We start from the raw sequence: 20340 nt of genomic DNA on the forward strand, positions 1-20340 counted from the left end.
CTAGTTCCACAGACTTATAATCTTTTCAGTCGAATTGGAAGCGGATGACCCACCTTGTAACGCATTCTTCCTCTAATAATGAACGATAGGAAGGTACTCAGGGACCGACCCTCACACTCCAGCTGAGTATGATTGAAATAAATCCATATAGCTATCGTTGATATACACTATACACTGCTTCTCGGGTCATCCCAACCATTCTTAATGAGTAGAAAATTAGACAAGGGGAAAATTACTTGTACCGTGATAAGAGAAAGTAAACGAGTTACATTCAATGCCATATTGAGCGTTGGGTCATAGCGATAAGAAAATATCTTGTCCCAGCTTTGATTCCTTGAGCTATGGACTTGGTACTCATCACCCGACTGGACTCAGCTGTGACTGTATATCTGGCTAAAGCCAATGGCGGTAATAGAAAGACTTCTACAATGTGAAATGGGAACTGATGCATGATTAAGGAAATATGTTATGGATTTAAATGAAGTACTGTAGCGCACGTAGATAACCAGAATAAAACTACGAAATGTAAATATTAATCTGCATCCTTTACAAAAAATAAAAGTAAAATTGAGATTTCATATAACACTCGAATCTTGTCAATGCCTAATCCTTTTTTAGTTTGAACCAAAAAAGAAGTGGCCATTGGTAGGATTCGATTGTCATATGCAAGAAACCATGAGTTTATACTATGAGATGGCAAAACCAACGGCGAATTTTGGAGCTGCGCCTAAGAATACTCACAAAACACAAGTTCAATTCCAGAAGGAAAAAGCTAACATTTTAATGATTTATTAGCTGTAAATGGAATCTCACTAGTCTAAAAGTAGATGACATGGATATATTACAATATTATAATAGAAAGTTGAATGCAAAATCAATTATGAAATATTCTTTACCTGTCCCGAAATCATTTAAAACAATTAAAACCAGGAAATTGAAATACTTTGGCCACACCAAACGGCATAACACCATCTGTAAAACCGTCGCTGAAGGCAACGTAGAGGGCAAAAGGCCAAGAGGCCGTTCCCCAAGATCGTGGCTAGATGACATCAACAGCTGGACTGGACTGACAACTGATAAATGCAACAGACTGGCACAAGTCCGGGAAGAATGGCGAGCCATTTCTCTAGTCGACCTCTTCTGAGATTAAACTGGAGTAAGTAAGTAGTAAATAAGTAAGTAGTAAGTAAGTAAGTAAATAACTAAATGAGCTAGTAAATAAACAAGTTGGTGATAATAAAATTATGGGAAAAGAAGATATTTCTACTAAGTTCATACATATTTTGCTCAAGAACTTCATATTCCAAACATCCTAAGATAACTTGGAAACATTAGACAGATGCAAGCATTGAAATTATATTTCAAAAGGAAAGTAAAACAAACCCAATTCATAAATGTGACAAAATAGCTTGCAAATTCATGAAACATATTATATACAGTGACAAAATCACAACGGCTTTCGTGGTTTAGGGCGCAATAAATCATTTAAGTTGCAACTAAACATGACTTGCACCGGCTTTGTAAATAAACTGAACAAGATTGGTCAAACCATAGCCTTCATAAACTCATATCCTGACACTGACCAACAAATTTTGTAACAAAACAAGACGACAACCATTAAGTGAAAGTAAATAGTGATTTGTATTTGTATTCAACAGTTCAACCAATGGGATCATTTGTTTCCTTGAACACAACTAACGACAACTCCCTTTCCACCTTTTGGTGATCGTCGCCATGTGGGAAGTGTCAGGCTTTAAGTTAACAAAAACTGCTGTCAAACTGAGCTACATTGCTGGATTTCCGGAAAAAAAACGTTTTTTAAAATTGAGCTTTTATATAGTGCAATATCCACTAAATGTGCTCAAAGCGCTTTACAAGGGGACCCTGGCCAAGAGCAACATTTAACATGTAAGACGGGGCATGATGCCTGTTAGGCGATATTACAATTTTATTAGGACAGAGACAACGCTGTTATGGCCAGGTACTAATTTGACACCTGAGTATGGTGAGAGAATGTGAGTAAAGAGCCTTCTCCAAGGACTCAACTATGCACCGAGCGAGGCTCGAATCCAGGACCTTCCGATCAGAAAGCAAGTGTCTACCACACGACACATAGCCGCACATACCAGTGACAAAGTCCACTGCAAGACCGTCCGGCCAATCCGAAACACTATGGAATTTCAAATGATTTACTCTCATCGGTTAGCCATATTTTTATCATGTCATATACAGGAACTTATGGTGAAGAACAAATTGTCCACATCAGTGGCTGTCCTTCAGATGTTCCAAAGAGATCTATAATGGGGCTGCTCCTCTTCCTGAATATACATAATTGACATAACAGAGAGTCTCAGAGAGTATGAATTTATAAAGCATTCTGTAGATAAAAAAAACATCAAAAGACATTGATATTTCACGAGATTACGAACTAATTCTTAAGAAATAAGAAAATGATTAGAGGGTTGAATTTCTCACTCAAAGCTGAAATGCAAGGTCGTCCACAAAAACAAAACAATTACGTCCAATAAATTACAATCAATGATAATAATAATATCAAGAATAATAATATTACTACTACTATCACTACTACTACTACTATTACTACTACTACTACTACTACTACTACTACTACTACTACTACTACTACTACTACTAATAATAATAAATAATAATAATAATAATAATGATGATGATGATGATGATAATAATGATAATAATAATAATAATAATATATTTAATAATAATAATAATAATAATAATAATAATAATAATATAATAATAAAATAATAATAATATAATAATGATAATAATAATAATAAATAATAATAATAATAATAATAATAATAATAAAATTAAAAACATATAATAATTAACATGATGATTGATGATGTGATGGTGATGATGATGATGATGATGATGATGATGATGATGATGATGATGATGATGATGATGATTATGATGATGATAATAATAATAATATGGATAATGATAACATTGATACTACTACTACTACTACTACTACTACTACTACTACTACTACTACTACTACTACTACTACTGCTGCTACTACTACTATCGGATCCCGATCAAAGATAGCTCATACGGTAGAGTCAGGAGGAGTTGTCGTACCAGTAAGGTCACGGGTTCGAACCCCCATCGCCGCCTCAAATTTTTATTCTCTATTGTCTTCTGGCACTTTCCTACTCACTTCATCTCTTGTTGTTATCAACATAAATTCCTGCTCCACTCACTTTTCTGAAAGGTATCAGACCTGACTGGAAATCAGGATTCGATCCCCCACTCAATGAAGGTAGATTTTCTTTCTGTTTAGTCCGACACTGCATCATGCACACCTTTTCAGATTTCTATTTTACACCCGTGCTTTCTCCCGACTTTTTCAGTGATATTTTCAATTTCTGAGATACTCTTATATATATTGTAGGAGTCATCCAACATTATTGTTATTGAAGACTTGATATTTGAATAGCAATTGAATAGCATTAAAATAGGAGATTAAATACCGACTAAGTAATGAAACAGGACACAATCAGTGCAATATTATTTACAAATAATAACGTTTTCAGTAGAAATGACATTTATTTACCTGTTAAGATGGAAACTGCAACTACCAATTAAATAACTAACTGTAACCTAATGTAGTATTCTCACTCGTTATTGTATGGTGTCAAATAGGCGTTCTAAGAGGGAACACACAGCTTTAATAGAGGGGGAAAATACAATATCGACAAAAACTGTCAAAGTCAGCAAATAGGGGGGGGGGGGGTGGTACTTATTTGTTTTTGAAAGAACAAAAAAGTCTAAACCTGTGCCAAAATCACAATTTAAGCCCAATGTCTATTTACAGGTCAATACTTCATAGGCTCGGAGTTTGCAAAAGTTTAACATAGGAGTTGTTCAATTTCTTACTTACTTCTTAGGTAGAGGTTAAATTGAAATTGTAAACCACTCTTCTCTGTTGCATGCTTTTTTGGTTACATTCAGTTGCAGCAACAAGTATAATATCATTGGCTGCAGAGTTCACTCCAGCCTTTCACACCATCCATTCATGTTATTGGTGGTCGCCCTTTTGTCTCTTGGATTCAACTTTGTCCTCTAAAATATCTTTGGTAATGAAGTTGTGTAATTTAACAAGGCCAAAATATTTAAACTTTCTTGATTTTATTGTGTGGAGCAAAGTCTTTTTTTCAATTCCTTTGATATCGCAAACATCTTGGTTGTTTTTTCTTTTCTTTTTTTTGTTGTTGTTATTGTTGTTGTCTTTTTTGCTTATCTTTTCAAGGCGTCTACATGTTCACATTTCAACTGATTCTAAATTTCTTTCGAGTACTTTATTGAGGGTGCACATTTCTGAATCATACAGCATTGCTGATTGAAAATAGCATTTCACGAAGTCTGGTACTGAGTTGAATTCAATTTGACGCCAGGATATGTTTTAGCTGACTGAGTCTTAATTTTACCATAGCTATCCTGGTTTAAACTTCTAGATGACATTTTCCATGTTTCCTAACTGCCGTCCTAGATACTTAAATCGTGATACTGTTTCTATATTTTTTTTTCATCAATCTCTATGTTGATTAATGCTTCTCCCTTTCTTGTTACCACCATTTCTTTGGTCTAATTTCAATTTCATTGCTGGATAAATCTTGTGGAATCATTTTCGTACGTTGAAAAAACGCTTTGACCGGAAAAGTTTTACTTCATTTGTAAATCAACCAAAATGATACCAAAATTGTCAGAAATTTTTAAACCTGATAATTTTAAAGTCTCAAGTTTAATGTTCTTTTGATATGAAGAAAAAGTATGTTTTTCTTCGTAAAAAAATTGTTTTGTCAATGTACAGAAGTGGATCGTATTTATCAAATTTTTATCTTGTACAATAACAGAAAATATTCTCAACCTTTCACTTTCACGTTCATATTGTCCAATTCTATCTACGTCATTTTTACAACATTCAATACATTTATAACTGCTAGGTACTTGTTTAAAAAAATCAATTCTATCACATTGTTATACTATTCGTTGTGTATAGAAAAAAAATGATTATCTTAATATATCATGAAGAAAAAGTTTGTTGTCTAGCCAAAATGAAAAAAAATGTACTAAACTGAAAGCGAATAAGTCCGTTAAGTATATTTATAATCAAATATATAATAATGAAACGGAAATAATCTGTTCAAAACAAATCAATGAATGTGACACACCAGTCGCTTATTTTTTTGCGGGGTCAAGCGTTGTCAAATTGTTTGCTTTTGTATAATATCTGTTCTAAAAAATGGTACCATGACAACTGACGATATTATTTCAGAATAAACCGTAAATATAAGCATCGCATATGATCGTGGTGAATCATCCTGTCATCATAGCGGTAAAATCAAATTTCTGTTTATTTTTGCAGGTATCTCATGACAATTTAATGGCAAAATCAATAAGAAACACATGGGATGTTAACCTATCATCGTACTATGGTTTATCTCGAAAGTGTCAAATGTTTCATTTATGCTTTCATCAGGAGGGTCTTTGGACTGGGTATTTCTTACTCACAATTTAATCTGATTATTATTCTTGTAAGTTTACAGTTCTCTGATTTAACTCTCTCCTTACCAGCTATTTTTAGAATAATTTTCCCCGAAAATTAACACCCACTCAGCACAAAAACAGACTTTTCTTACTCAAACAAAAAAGTATCATGTGCATTCTATAAAGAATGTTGTTCAGCAAATTAAGCTCTACATCACAGTGTTAAGTATTTATGGCTGTAATCAAAGCATTTCTTTACATTTTGTGATGTACAAGAGAAATCGGAATGAGAAAATTGTCGGTTGCATCGTAACGAATGTGACGATTATCCTATGGGTGGTAAGGACAGGGTTAAGAAAAACACCATTTCACATGAGTGGCGAAGCACAACCTATTGTATTATAATATTTTATTTATTTGGCACAACACAGGCACATCCGGGGAACGAAGCTATGAAGGCCTCCCTGTAGCGGGTAGAAATTCGAATGTAAAAGAAATAGTTAATTGACGAATTTACGCTATCGAATAAAAATCTAATCATATATAGCAGTAAGAACAGATTTCTATTGATTCCCGAAAAACTAACGCCAGGTAAAAATACAATTGCCGAGCTGGGTATAAAACTCATCAACAGACATACCAGATAGATGACAGTCACAGTAGTGACGGATTTAATAAGTTCAATATCCTTGGAGGCAAGAGGTTTTTTGCCATCATCTCCGGTTTTTGGGTCGATATTCGAGGTGTTCAGAGTTTTCTGTCTCCACTTTCTGACTTCGAAAAGTTTGTGAGACATAAGACCCGTGGTAATTGTTACAATAATGAGACCAGCGACGGGTAAAAATTGGTTTGAAAAGATACTGTTCCAATAGAGGTACGCTTCAGAAAAAGATGTGTCCGCGATGTAGGCTATTGTTACATTCAGCGTTGGATGTACCACATGTTTCATCTCTGTAAATGCAGCGTACATTATTTGATTCACTGTAAAGAATAGAAAAAGAAATACGACATAGACTCTTGCCATAGTTGGTTTGAACAGAATTTTTACCTTCAAAGGAATTACTACGCATGCAGTTCTTATAACAGAAATATAAACAGTTGTCCAGGCGCTGCTGTGTTGGGATAGGACGTGAACATAAAGAAATATCGTAGCGTAAGCAGTGCAGGTGTAATGTTCTTTTCCTAGACTGTAAACTGCAACGTAACAAAGATTATAAGGGAGCATAAACATGCAACTGGCGAGATCATATATAGATAACGCCAAAAAACCGATGTTTGTGCTGTCATCTTTAATGCCTTGTTCCAGAAACACACGAATGTTGATAATGTTTGTTATGATCCCCATAATATTCAATGGGAACATAACACACATAATGATATTTACAGAGAACTCTCTCATTTCATCGTCTAACGCAGGTGTTGGGCTTTCAACATCGGTGCCATTTAGAGTGCCACCATCATCAGGCATTAAAACTCTACTGTAATTCATCTTTGTCTTAGGTGCTGTCTCAAAGAAATCAATGTGACTCCTAATCTATTTCCAGACAGACAAAATCAAAGTGAATTTATCAAGTTCGGTTGAAATACAGAACCATTAATTCTGACAAATGATTTTGTTCAAGCCAAGACACAAATGAAGCTTGAATTATGATATATTTAGTTTATATTGTGAGCAAACTTCAACATAGTTTCAGTCCACATCTTGACAAGTAGACAGTTTAAACACCGGATGCCACTTTTTATCAACAGGAGCGAAAAAGCAGTTCAAATTTTAGTAAATGGTCATCGATATCTTTATCGCACCGAACAAGAATGACCACATGAAATTGTAACTTCGTTACTCGTGAAAGTGATGAAAAACCCATGATGACGTTGACAAAATAAGTTCATATTTATGACGATTGAAAACTCTCTTAGATTTAACTCCCTGTCCAATCCCATGAGCTCTCTCAGATTAGTATCGTTACAAAATACTCGATGTGGAATGATTGACTCCCACTCTTCTTTCTTTTTTTTTTATTTGTAAAGCCGATATTAAATAAAACCGTCGAATTTTTTATTCATTTTGTTAGAATTCATGTTTAAACAGTTCTAATTGATATGGAAAATATAAACAGATAAATGCATAACAATTTCTGTATTGAATAAGAGTTTTAAGTCCTTGTGGGATGTTCCCAGTGTATAAATTTGCTAAAAAACACTCCTCAGGTGTCTCTACAAATAAAACTGTTTAATTCGAGCAAATAGACAAGGACAATGAGTTAGCGTAATCAGAAGATGATATTTGAAGAGTTTTTTGAATCTCCCAATTATGGAGGATTGAGGACACGAAAGGAAAAGTATCAATAATTGTTTAAGATTCTAGCTCAGGGCAACGTGAACATGACAAGATGTCTGAAGCCTAAGTGCTTTTATATTTAGGTACATTCTAATACGATCCAGCAATTACATTGATATTTTGATTATGTAGACTATTTGATTCGAGTTTAATGAGTTACAATTTTTTTATAAAAACAGAATAGAATTGAATCTATTTTATCGACTTTATGATTTGAAATGTTAGAAGAGATATTGTCAGTTAATTTAAAATTATTCATATATCCAATTATTTTATGTTCCTTTAACAGAATATATTATCTTTACTAAGCAAGGATTTTCAAAGAATACTAATAATTTATTTATTTACTTATATATTTTATATTGAATTTCACTGCTGATCTGTTTTTGCCAAAAGAGCAGGGACCACTGTTCGACTATACCGCTTTCTTTATGAAAACGATGAGAAGGAGTTTTTTTTATTAGATTAGAATCGACCTATGCCTGTAAATAGTTAATGTCTAAAAATAAATGACGAGAGATAGAATCATCCTCCATTACATTATAAATCTATATACCACACTATCGTATTTGCTCTAAGCATCATATTTAAGTTCAATAATTTGCCCAAACATTCCTCATCTTTTGACTGTAATTTGATGGATTGTCTGTACAACGTAATTACGTTGTAATCTAAGTATTCTGTTTACTTCGAGATTTTCTTTAATGCTGTGAGTTTTATATTTCACCCATAGAAATCGTTTGATTCAATAATTCATCGAAAACCTGTAAAACACAAAATTGTAGTTTGCTCAAATCATTTTCAATTATAGACCCAATTTCAAGCTCGTCTATCGTATAAAATGATTACTGGGAAAACAAAATTTACAATGCATTGATTTATCTTTACAAATTTAGACCATTGATGGGCTCAATCTAAAAGATATGACAAAATATGATATACTTGAAGCTGGCACCCTCCAGTCATTATCCCGGTTGGTGCTAAATTACTATAATTTTTACAATTTTGACAATTGTTGTTCATATTCAGGTTTTAACACACAAATGGGTCTGGGGTAGTGGGTATAAATAAATATTTTTTAAAAGAACTCTATCCAGTATTAAAATCTTCTCTCACGAGACCAACTTAACAGCGGGGGTGAAGTCCGTACACAATATCAATTTAGAACAAAGCACAATTCTTCTCTTCAATTGTGAATGAAATTAATTATGATTTTTTTAAAAGCGTCTTCTTTCAAAATATCAAAATGACAGTAATCTGAAACAGACGTGTGTTTAGAAAGTCGGTTTGGAGGTCACTTTTGGCAGCAAACTACTTTAAATAAAATTATCTTAAATATCGTGATGTTCGACAGTAACTTTATCTTTGTTAAATATATTATAGTGTAAGCGGATACAATAATCACCCAATAATTCAGCATATTCTACTCGGATTTAACAGTTTTGCTTCAAACACACACACACATACGCACGCACGCACACACACACACTCACACACACAGACAGACACCCAAAACAACACATTCTGAACACCAAACTAAGTAAGTGCCAGTAAAAGTAGGTACCTAACGCTTTGGAGCTATATATATAGCTTTCAATGGACTGAGAATTGCTTTGAATGAAATGTCAGTCGATCTAACAGACCCAGATACCCGATAAGTAATTAATTGCTTGATGGACAGAAAGGTCTCCCCATCCAAACCTCTCAACCTAAGTTTGAAATCGGCCCTCAGTTCAGGTGTTATCGAGAGCCGTCTATAAAGAATATAACCTGCCGCACAATGAGAAAAGACATCACCCACTATTTTGTTTTGAAAATTTCTTGTCAAAAAGTCTCAAACGTGAGATTATTTCAAGTTTCAGGATCGAGAATTTTTCCCTGATGTTATTGTTTTACGTCGGTGTCTGGAAGCAAATTGTATGAATATTTATGAGGACAAATGAAAATAGAAATATCACGGTAATACTACGTTTGATTAGCTCAGTGGCTAGTGCGCCCCCCCCCCCCCCCCTTCTCTCTCTCTCTCTCTCTCTCTCTATCTATCTATCTATCTATCTATCTGGACACCAATCGTCCAATGCTAATTGGTGATAACTTTTTGTTGGATGATGAGAGCTCTCTCTCTCTCTCCCTCTCTCCCCCTCTCTCTCTCTCTCTCTCTCTCTCTCTCTCTCTATCTCTCTTAGCCAGAATGTGGGTGTCGTATAAATTGATATTTTTATCCTCCATTTTCAACTAACATTCTCCACATCCTTCATTTCTCATTATGATTGATATAAAGGCTCACTCCACTCTTTTTCTGGTTTGATTAATTCAACGTTTTCTCCTTACAGTTATACAATGGTCTGCGGTCTTAGTAGTTCTAGGAAAACTTTAAGATAAAAAATCTAACACTCTTTTCCTCCATATTTTCTCTTCTTTGGAACGATTACAACATCAATGTCATTTAATCTAAATTGTTCGACCTTACAATAATCTTATTTTCATTTGATTCCAGCTTAAGGTTTGTCACCATTTTTCCCAGGCAGACCGTACATGGAGACACGGAGTCTTGAAAGATAGCGGTCAAAATGTGGTAAGTTATTCTTTTCACCGAGTGAACTTTACAGTTTAATTTACTATTTATTATCCGTTTATTTAAATGATTAATTAAAGATGCATATTAATTTAATTTTTGTATTATTTTTTTGTATATTTATTCAGAATTTCAAAAATATTTAGTACATGTCAAATTGATTGTGATGATGATGATGATAGTAGTAGTAGTAGTAGTAGTAGTAGTAGTAGTAGTAGTAGTAGTAGTAGTAGTAGTAGTAGTAGTAGTAGTAGCAGCAGCAGCAGTAATGATAGTTTATAATCAACATCATCAACATCATCACGACCATCACCACCGTAACCGCTTTCAATGATGCTGTTGATATCTAGATAGTTGTTGGTATATTATTGCTTCTATTATTGTTGTAAATTTCCTGTTATAGCCTTTGGTGTTGCTGCATTTCCTACCACTGCTGCTGAAAGTGCTGCAATTTTTGTGTTTGCCGTTCAATGTTGCTACTCTTGCTGTTAATTTTGTGTTGTGCAATGTTACTGCTTCTTGCGCTGGGGTTGACAACAATGTCAATTTATGACTCCATATTTTTTTTTTACAAAGAAAGTCTCAAATCTAAGATAAATCTTTGATGTGGTGGGGAACAGGTTTGGAAAATGTGTATGTATACTGTTTAATAATTATGGTAAGAGCTTATCTGAGCTCAAATCGGATTCCGGTCATACGGTGCTGCAAGAGTACTAAATTTTACTGCCCGCCAACCTAAAAGCAGATGTTCGTGTCCGCCAACATTATAAGCAATTATATTAATATATCTAAATGCCGGTAGCTGTCAATCTAGAAGCGATTGTCGGTGCCTTTAGTCGATATCAGTGTTTTTATTTTTTTAAGCTCTTGGACTCCTTTTGTCTTGACCACTTAACTGCTGTGGCCAGAAAACCCGTCCTACAAATATCGATCGATTTAGATGACCCTCATCTTGGAAAAAAACTCTCGAACCTGGGACTTCCACGAAGTAGTAGTATTAGTAGTCGTAGTAGCAGAAGTTGTAGTAGTAGTAGTAGTAGTAGTAGTAGTAGTAGTAGTAGTAGTAGTAGTAGTAGTAGTAGTAGTAGTAGTAGTAGTAGTAGTAGTAGTAGTAGTAGTAGTAGTAGTAGTAGTAGTAGTCGTCGTCGTAGTAGTAGTAATAGTAGTAATAATAGTAGTAGTAGTATTAGTATTAGTAGTAGTAGTAGTAGTAGTTGTAGTAGTAGTAGTAGTAGTAGTAGTAGTAGTAGTAGTAGTAGTAGTAGTATTAGAGTCAGTATTAGGATACTTTTTACGCCAACATCAGCTTGACCAAGTGAAAAACTGATTACAACAGCGATGTTTGATTATTTTGACTGGTTTCCATTTGCTTTGCTTTGCTTTTGTTTTTATTTTTTAGGTTCTTTTTTGTTGTTTTAAAACAATATTAAACAATTACTTTTCAATGGTTTGGAGAAGCTAAAAAATGAACCTTGATTTCAGATATCATTACTTTTTCCCATGAATACTGCCCTTGATAAAAGTTCTTTTTGGCAAAGCTTTGACTATTTGTTACAATAGGGATCGGATATATCAGGGATTTTGTTCTTGTCCCACAATCCCTGTTATATCAGGTTTCGACTGTATCGCCTCGTGAATACATGACACAAAGAAGTTCGGATTCAAGGGGTCTTTTGCTTTGGTATCTTGGGGTCCTGCTGAGATAACATCAGGTACAATTTTTAAATGAAATTGAAGTACCATGGTTATAATTTAACATGATCCGTGTAAGATGTGGCCAAAAACTAGTCATTGGTCATTTACCATTTTTGGAATTCCTATTCTTCTTCTTCTTCTTCTTCTTCTTCTTCTTCTTCTTCTTCTTCTTCTTCTTCTTCTTCTTCTTCTTCTTCTCCTTCTTCTTCTTCTTCTTCTTCTTCTTCTTCTTCTTCTTCTTCTTCTTCTTCGTTCCCTCATGATTGAAGTCGTACAAAAGCATGTCGCTGCAGTTTTCAGGTTCGGCAGTGACGCCTGTCCGGGCTATATTTGCGCTTCTCGGCCGAGTGACTCTGTCTTTCCCACGAGGCAGTGGTAGTTTTATTTCAGAGCGTCGTTCGCCTCATCAGGTTGTCGGCCTAGGCTTACAATTCTAAGTCTTGTCCAACCGTGTTTAAAAAAAAATCAGAGTGACCTTCTCCTAGATCGATCAAAGTTCCCCCGAAGATGAGCTTTGACAGGATTCTGGGTCCTGTATATGAAATTCTGCATACATTTACTTTGACCTCTTGACTATGTCTTAAAAACATAAAAAATAAATAGGTATGATAAAAAATTGTGTTTTTAACTTATTACGATCAATTCCATTTTTGGGTTTAGTTTTGTGACAAATGTACAAATGGAATTCATATCATAAACATTGTAAAGGTGGAGGTAAGGCAGCAACGTCTAATCGTTTCATCTCACACTGCAATATGACGTTCTCTTCAGGCAGCGAATTTGTTGCCGCATTAGCGTACAGTCGCAAACCCACCTGGTAGTCTCGTCACAATACAACGCTTAACCTGATGCTCTGCGGTTCTTTTCGTTGCCGTTCTCTTTGGGTTCTTTGCCACAACGTGTAAATGTGGAACAGGTGGAAAGTCTCCTTTTATATAGGGTGGCCATTGCTGGACATACTCTAGATCTTAGTCTGCTTGCAGCCACTCAGTTTCTCCTCTTGTTAGTACGGAAGCCTGGCAACTTATCTTCCAGTTTCGAGAAGATTACGTCACCTCCCCCACGAGGGACCACAATTTTCAAAGTTAACTTCCATTTCATATGTGTGACCTCGTCAAGAGTCATGGAAGCTAAGTACAAAAGCTGTCCGTACTTGTTTCGGCTCGTACTAGGGGTACCGTGCTTTATTTGTCTGAGAGGGGTTTCCCATCTTCCCCTCTCTATTTTCTTCACCCATGGCAAGGTAAACGTCTCCCGTCGGACATTGGAGGGATGGATTGCTGCAATTATGGACTCCACGGGTAAGGCCGCGGTCCAGCGTAACCCCGGTACTTCTGTTACGGTTCATAAGGTAGAACCATTCCTCAGTTCCAAATGTTGCTCGTGGTGGCTCCTAAGGCAACATGGAATTGTCTTTCCTCTGCTGTAGGGGAGAGAACAACTTCAATATCTTTTGCACTTTAGGATTTTTGCTATTTTCAGCATGAGCCCTTCGCATCAAACAAAACTAGACGTCTATTGACCGACGGTAGGTTTAAAAATACAGAACCTGTTTGCTGTGTCCGTTTAAAGCCTACTTCAACATGCCCTGTAAGGTCTTTGGCCTGCTCCGTTGTAAACCTCCCGTCCCTGAAACCCACCTGCTCGGGTGGCAGGGCTGCGTTTTGACCGGTTACCATCTGTCCAGTAACACATGTTCCATAAGTTTGTAAAGGGATTTCAGAAGCGATAATGGTATGTAGCTGTCCGCCTTCTTTTTCGGTTTTCCTGACTTCTATATTACCACACACTTGTGAGAGCTTCCCTTTTGCAAGGACTTCAGACATAGCCTCCGCCAACCGGGTCCCTGCTCTGAACCCCAGATGTGTCACTTCTGCTTTAGTGTTCTAAACATTGTTAACTGCTGCACCCATTTATTTGGGACTGAACGGTTGGTCCAGTCCGACTCATTGCTCTGAGGTTGCGAGTCTCAGATTTCAAGGTAAGCACTTCGAACACTGCGCTCAAAAGCTTGATTCGGGACCCGTTTGCTACGCTCCTTTATCTTCTTAGAAATTGTGTCTGCCTCGCATTTCGGTTCAGTCTTCGCAAAGTCACGATCCATGAAGTAAGGCAGCAGCTTCTAATGGTCTCACAGGACTATATTATGAGGGTCTATCTAGGCGGCGAATTTATTGCCGCAATTGTGTACAATCGTGAACCCACCCGGTAGCATCGCCAAAAACACAACACTCGACTGGATGCGCTGAAGTTTCAAGTTCTTTGTCACAATGCATTCCGGTTCAGCCTTCGCAAAGTCATGATCCAGAAAGTAAGGCAGCAGCTTCTATTGGTCTCACGGGACTACATTTACATTTACATTTGTCACAAGGCGTACGTTTGGGACAGGTGGAAAGTCCTTACTGATGAAGCGTTGCTGCCGTAAGGTTCTCGATCTCAGTCGATTTGCCGCCACCCAGTGTCTCCTCTTGCTGATACAGAAGCCTGAAAACTGTTGTGATGGGGGTGCTTACGTGCATATCGCAGGGGCAAAGGTGTTATCTCCAGTGGATCGTCAATAGACCATTCCGAAAGACGAGCTGTACGCGAGCGCCTTGAAGGGTCTGCCTGGATATATACGAACTAAATGGGACGCAAACTGGTGTCCGCTTGTCTTTGGCCATCCCGGGCCCACACACTATATCACGAGGATTGTGATTGTGTTTCTCGATTCAGTCAATACCACTCGCAACTTAAAATAATGCCTATTGAACGCGATCTGTTTAGTTCATTTTGGTTTAATAAAAAAAATTACTGCTCGACGCTCGAAAAAGTAAATAACAAAAATAAAATGGTATGGAAGCTTCAATTTAATTGACATAGACAGATGATGAAGACGTGTTTCCCCTTGTCAACAACACGTGATGAATAATACAAGAGACACACCGACCTTAACAACGCCATCTTGTCATCCCTCATCGTCTTTATTGTCTCATTCAGCGTTCTTTATTGACAAAGACGAAACCCGAGACGTCCACATTTTAGTCTAAATCTCCATTTCATCTTGTCATTGTTATTTATCCATTTGTATTATTATTTAAACAGTTAGAAATAATATAACATGAAATGTGTGGAGAAGTACTAGGACACAACAGAGGATAAAAACTTTTTGACATTGATTTGAATCGAACTTGGGATCAAACTGATCCGGCAACTCCGCCTTATTGCCAGCCGAACGCTTCCCAATCAACACCTTCCACCGCTAAATAATGAAAGTGCATTTAAACTTTATGTCTATTTATAGCTCGAACTCACTAAAAACTAAAACATCTGGAGGGTCAGAACCCCCCCCTTCCCCAAAAAGAAAATTTAAAAAAGAAGGAAAAAAAACCCAAAACAAACTAAGACAAAAATGATGTCTGCAAAGATTAAGCAAGCTAGCAATTGAGCTATATTTATCTCCATACAAAATAATATAAAAGAGGCGATTTGGACATGAATGGGCTCCAATGTATTGAGCGAATATAAGTTCAGTGAAAAGTGAGTGGAGTATCAGTTTGGTCTCAAGCTCAATCTTCATCAGTACAAAAAAGTTATTATCCTCTTTGTCCTCTGGACTTCTCAACTCATTTCATGTTATTTACATAATTACTTACCCTACTCGCTTATTTAAAAATAAGTTGGAGCGAACTTTTCTGTTCTAATCAGAGAAACGTTATTATTAGTAATAATAATAATAATAATAATAATAATAATAATAATAATAATAATAATAATAATAATAATAATAATAATAATAATAATAATAATAATAATTAATAATATATCTACTTCATTCATCCAAAAATGATAAATGCGTTTGTAGACGTGACATGCAAAACATAAATATAAAGTTAAGAACCCATGGCGACAATGTATATATTAATTGTATAAAGTTAAACATGTTATCCCATGACCCCTAATTCGAATATATAATAATATGTATATGCATAAAATGTACAAATATAGAATAAAGAGTTAATGGCTACACTTTATATGTATATAATCTATAATGTTAATTTTATAAATTGAAATGGACGATTCTTCTGGCCTCCAAATTGAATTTATATGTATATATGTCTTTTAAAAAATAGTATTTAAATCACTGTAGGGCATTAAACATTCGAACACTAGTTGGTAAAATTGAATTGAGATGATGTGTTGTCTTTGTTTTAAGTGATAAAAAACGACGGCTTCTCGTGGATAACATAATACATTTGTGAAACGGGTGATCACCATCCTTCATAACTTTCTACAGTTTACTAAGAAGACAAAATCTCTTGAACAGTTCTTCCACATTTGAAATTGGGTGAGTATAGCTCCTGGCCTTATCAAATATCCTGTCAAGGTTCTTAATGTCACAAATCCTGGCATTTCCACCCCCCCCCCCCTCCCCCAATGATGTAATACAAAAAATGATAACGGTCTCCAAAACAGATATGTAAAAAGGGGTGCATAAAGTTTTGTCTATGTAAAATTCTGACCGTTGGATGATTGAACCCCGAGTGTAAGATGATAAGAAAAACAACATAAAGCGTCAATTTAGAAATAGCATCGTTATATTATCACCTGTCAATGGAATTTCTAGACCAGACAGTGTGTGGGAAAATTCCAGACGGAAGCTCTTAGATTTTGAACGATCCTGTCTTAAATAAAAAAGTGGTAGTGTCCATCAGACGAAATACTAACACCCATCTCGTTGTTCAGGTTCCTTTCAACTTTATGTTCAATTGCCTTGTTTCGTGCAGACAAAGATATACATCATTCCCACAGCATCAAGCATGGTTTGTTTTGTGTGCCAATTATCGAACAACTCCGTAGTGAATACGGAGTTGTTTGATATTTTGGCATACTCGACAGTACGACAACACGGGACATCTGAATAAGGATAAGGAAAAGCAGGATCTGAAAGAATTCAATCACGATTGAAATACATATTTTGAGAGAACCACAGTAAGATAAGAATACAGCAGAAATAATCCGGTCAAAAAAGGTAAGATATTAATGCAGATAAGAAAAAAAAACTACATAAAATAATATTAATAATAATAATAATAATAATAATAATAATAATAATAATAATAATAATAATAATAATATAATAATGATATATAATAATAATAGTAGTAATATTAATAATATAATGATGATGATAATAATAATAATAATAATAATAATAATAATAGTATAAGTAGTAGTAGTAGTAGTAGTAGTAGTAGTAGTAGTAGTAGTAGTAGTAGTAGTAGTAGTAGTAGTAGTAGTAGTAGTAGTAGTAGTAGTAGTAGTATATAGTAGTAGTAGTAGTAGTAGTAGTAGTAGTGTAGTATAGTAGTAGTAGTAGTAGTTAGTAGTAGTAGTAGTAGTAGTAGTAGTAGTAGTAGTAGTAGTGGAATTGGAAGAAGAAGAAGAAGAAGAAGAAGAAGAAGAAGAAGAAGAAGAAGAAGAAGAAGAAGAAGAAGAAGAAGAAGAAGAAGATCTGAGAAGATAATAAGTGTCATAATGAGGGTGAATTTAAGACAAAAACCAGAGAAATAGTTACCTATTGGGAATGTGTGTGTTTGTGTGTGTGTTAGTGAGTGTGTGTCTGTGTATGTGTGAAAGAGAGAGAGGGGAGAGAGAGAGAGAGAGAGAGAGAGAGAGAGAGAGAGCTGAAGACATTGAGAGAGATACAAGGACAATGAAAGTAAGAGAGAGAGAGAGAGAGAGAGAGAGAGAGAGAAGAGAGAGAGAGAGAGTAGAGAGAGAGAGAGAAAGAAAGAGAGAAAGAGAGAGAGAGAGAGAGAGAGAGAGAGAGCTGAAGACATTGAGAGAGATACAAGGACAATGAAAGTAAGAGAGAGAGAGAGAGTAGTAGTAGTAGTAGTAGTAGTAGTAGTAGTAGTAGTAGTAGTAGTAGTAGTAGTAGTAGTAGTAGTAGTAGTAGTAGTAGTAGTAGTAGATTTAAAAACAAGTATTATATAGAAATTGCAGAAACAAATTTGTCGGCGAAAAAATATATTTCCAAAAAGGTGAGATAATAGATAATTCGCGCTTCTTAATTGTCGAACACTCTATATGATCCCTGTATATCAATTTCTCTAGAATATATATATATATATATATATATATATATATATATATATATGTATATATGTGTGTGTGTGTGTGTGCGCGCGTGCTTGTGTGTGTTTGTGTGTGTATGAGTAGAGATAGATAAATAGATAGAGCGAGCGAGAGAGAGAGGGAGAAGAGAGAGAGAGAGAGAGAGAGAGAGAGAGAGAGAGAGAGAGAGAGAGAGAGAGAGAGAGAAGAGGGAGAGGATAAAAAGCCATTTGAAAGTATCAAGACTGGCTACTCCACTTAATTAATGGCAGCCGTTTTGCTTGACTAAATCAACACACCCAAAAACTTCACGGTCCACTATCATAACGTATCGGCAATTAAAGCATTACTCGCATTACTTTTGGATCTTATCTCGTTTTCCACTTCGTTCCTTTTATTCGAGGCCAATTGTAATCGACAATGACACGGACAATAGAGATAACATTGTAGTCATTGTTTTCTGTTCTTCAATGAAAACACATTCATGAGTGATCAATTGTGTATAAAATTTCTTTACATGGAAAATAAACGCAAAACAAACGGTAGTCAAGAATGGTTGACGAATGGCTTTCGCACGTGATATCATTAGCAAGCGATTTTATGTTTTCGTGGGATAATGCTCTTATAAACCCAAGTCCTAAAAGGCAGGTCGTATTGTTAATTCTTTCCTTAACCACCCTGCGTCACTCGGTCATTTTGACTTCGTCAAAATAAATACATTACATTTTACCTTCCATGGCACCCTAGGGTGTAAGAGAATTAGCCAAGGAACTTCAATTGACCTTACCACCACTTTTAATATTAGTAGCTACTTGATACCCAGTCAAGATTTCATGCTTCATATGAAAGGAACACGCTGACCAGAAATATGTAGATAATTGATATTGTATTTGGATAAGAATAATATGAAGATGGCAAATGATATTCTGAAATAATAAAGACCAGGCTCTGTGGATTATTTTGCTTACTGGATAAGCACGATACGGATTGATTTGATTTGAAGGAAATTTATTTTATTTTTCGCACGAAGCTGAAATAAGAAATGTAAGTAGAAACCATGTATAAAGTCTAAACATCTTTTTTTTCATAATGAACAAAATTTGAAAATTTCCAAACTCAACTTCACTTTCTGTTATAGCTTATCTAAGCTCTGAATTTATTATATATGTGTCTTTGTGATAAATAACAATATAAAATTGAATGTAAAATCAATTTAATATACGAAAAGAGATAAAATGGACGTTTCGGGTTTCCCCTTTATCCACAAAACAGGATGAATGAAACACTACAGACGAATGAGATAATGTGGAAGTGTCGTTGTTAAGATGAATAAACAAAAACATTGAATGTGGGTCGATGAAATCGATCGATATTTGAAGGACACGTTTTCTAGCTAATGCGTATTTTTCCAGAGTACGACAGTAAAGTGGTTAAATCAAAATGTCCCATTCGTTTTAGATTAGAAACACGAAAGAGAGAAGGTACGAACTGCATATTTGATAGTGGATCCATGCTATATTGATATTACCAATATATCATAGAATACATAATCCAGAAGCCAACATTATTATCAGAAAAACAGAACCATGAAAAACATTATTGATACGTTTATATCATAGGGTAGTTTGAAACAAAATGAAAAAAAGTCTAGCAAGAGTTTCCACTTTTGTGTGAAATGGCTGTACGTCTGATCTCTAATCAAGAGGCCTAGTGTTCAATCCTCAGTCAAGGAAGGCTGGATTTTCCCACGGAAAGAATGTTATTAGATTTATTTTCTCTTTCCTTAACATCATAATGTGTCTAAACACCCCCCCCCCACGCCTCCCACTCCCCCTATTTTTTATTTAACACAAGCTCGTTTTTGAGCTTCCTTTTTAATCGTTGTTGAAAACATACGGGCGTAGAAATTAAATGCGATTCAATAATCATCGGGTAGAGGTAGTCCTTCTCAACCATCGGGTTTATGGAATCAGAGTTTATCCCGGAATCGTTTGCGTAAAACGTGCGAGACATTTGCTTGTTACGTGTTCAGTCGTCTATATATATATATATATATATATATATATATATATATATATATATATATATATATATA

The 20340-nt window shown here is 35.3% G+C and overlaps 2 protein-coding genes across 4 annotated transcripts in view; one reads left to right on the forward strand and one right to left on the reverse strand.

The window, feature by feature from the left end:
- Positions 1-768: 768 nt before the first annotated feature.
- On the reverse strand, positions 769-7922 carry LOC144975614 (uncharacterized). Of its 2 annotated transcripts, none has more exons than XM_078919781.1 (2): positions 6179-7908; positions 769-1151 (listed from the first exon to the last, which is right to left on the reverse strand). In XM_078919781.1, exons 1-2 carry the CDS (start codon positions 7025-7027, stop codon positions 1050-1052), a joined length of 951 nt encoding a protein of 316 aa, XP_078775907.1. In that variant the 5' UTR covers positions 7028-7908; the 3' UTR covers positions 769-1049. The 2 variants fall into 2 exon arrangements, with proteins under 2 accessions (XP_078775907.1, XP_078775914.1); XM_078919788.1 differs by lacking the exon at positions 769-1151 and having other exon boundaries at positions 4610-6519; positions 7380-7922.
- Positions 7923-8967: 1045 nt separating this feature from the next.
- LOC144975629 (uncharacterized) overlaps positions 8968-20340 on the forward strand; it is a 37124-nt gene continuing 25751 nt past the window's right edge. Inside the window, exons 1-2 of one of the 2 annotated variants that reach the window (XM_078919811.1) lie at positions 8968-9835; positions 10374-10451. The gene's annotated coding sequence lies outside the window, so the exon portion shown is untranslated. Of the gene's footprint in view, positions 9836-10373; positions 10452-18560; positions 19290-20340 lie in introns of those variants that run through there. The other variant, XM_078919802.1, reaches the window with a different exon arrangement.

This window comes from Berghia stephanieae, chromosome 1 (genome assembly GCF_034508935.2).
Source record: "Berghia stephanieae isolate SIO BIC M18660-M18661 chromosome 1, UCSD_Bste_1.3, whole genome shotgun sequence".
Lineage (NCBI taxonomy): Eukaryota > Metazoa > Mollusca > Gastropoda > Nudibranchia > Aeolidiidae > Berghia > Berghia stephanieae.

Bases quoted from the DNA above. Each gene is read 5' to 3' on its own strand.
- LOC144975614 (XM_078919781.1), bottom strand. From the start codon at position 7,027: ATGAATTACAGTAGAGTTTTAATGCCTGATGATGGTGGCACTCTAAAT. The intron at 1,152-6,178 runs GTATGTCTGTTG...TACTTACTCCAG, and splicing joins CTGTGACTGTCATCTATCTG to TTTAATCTCAGAAGAGGTCG.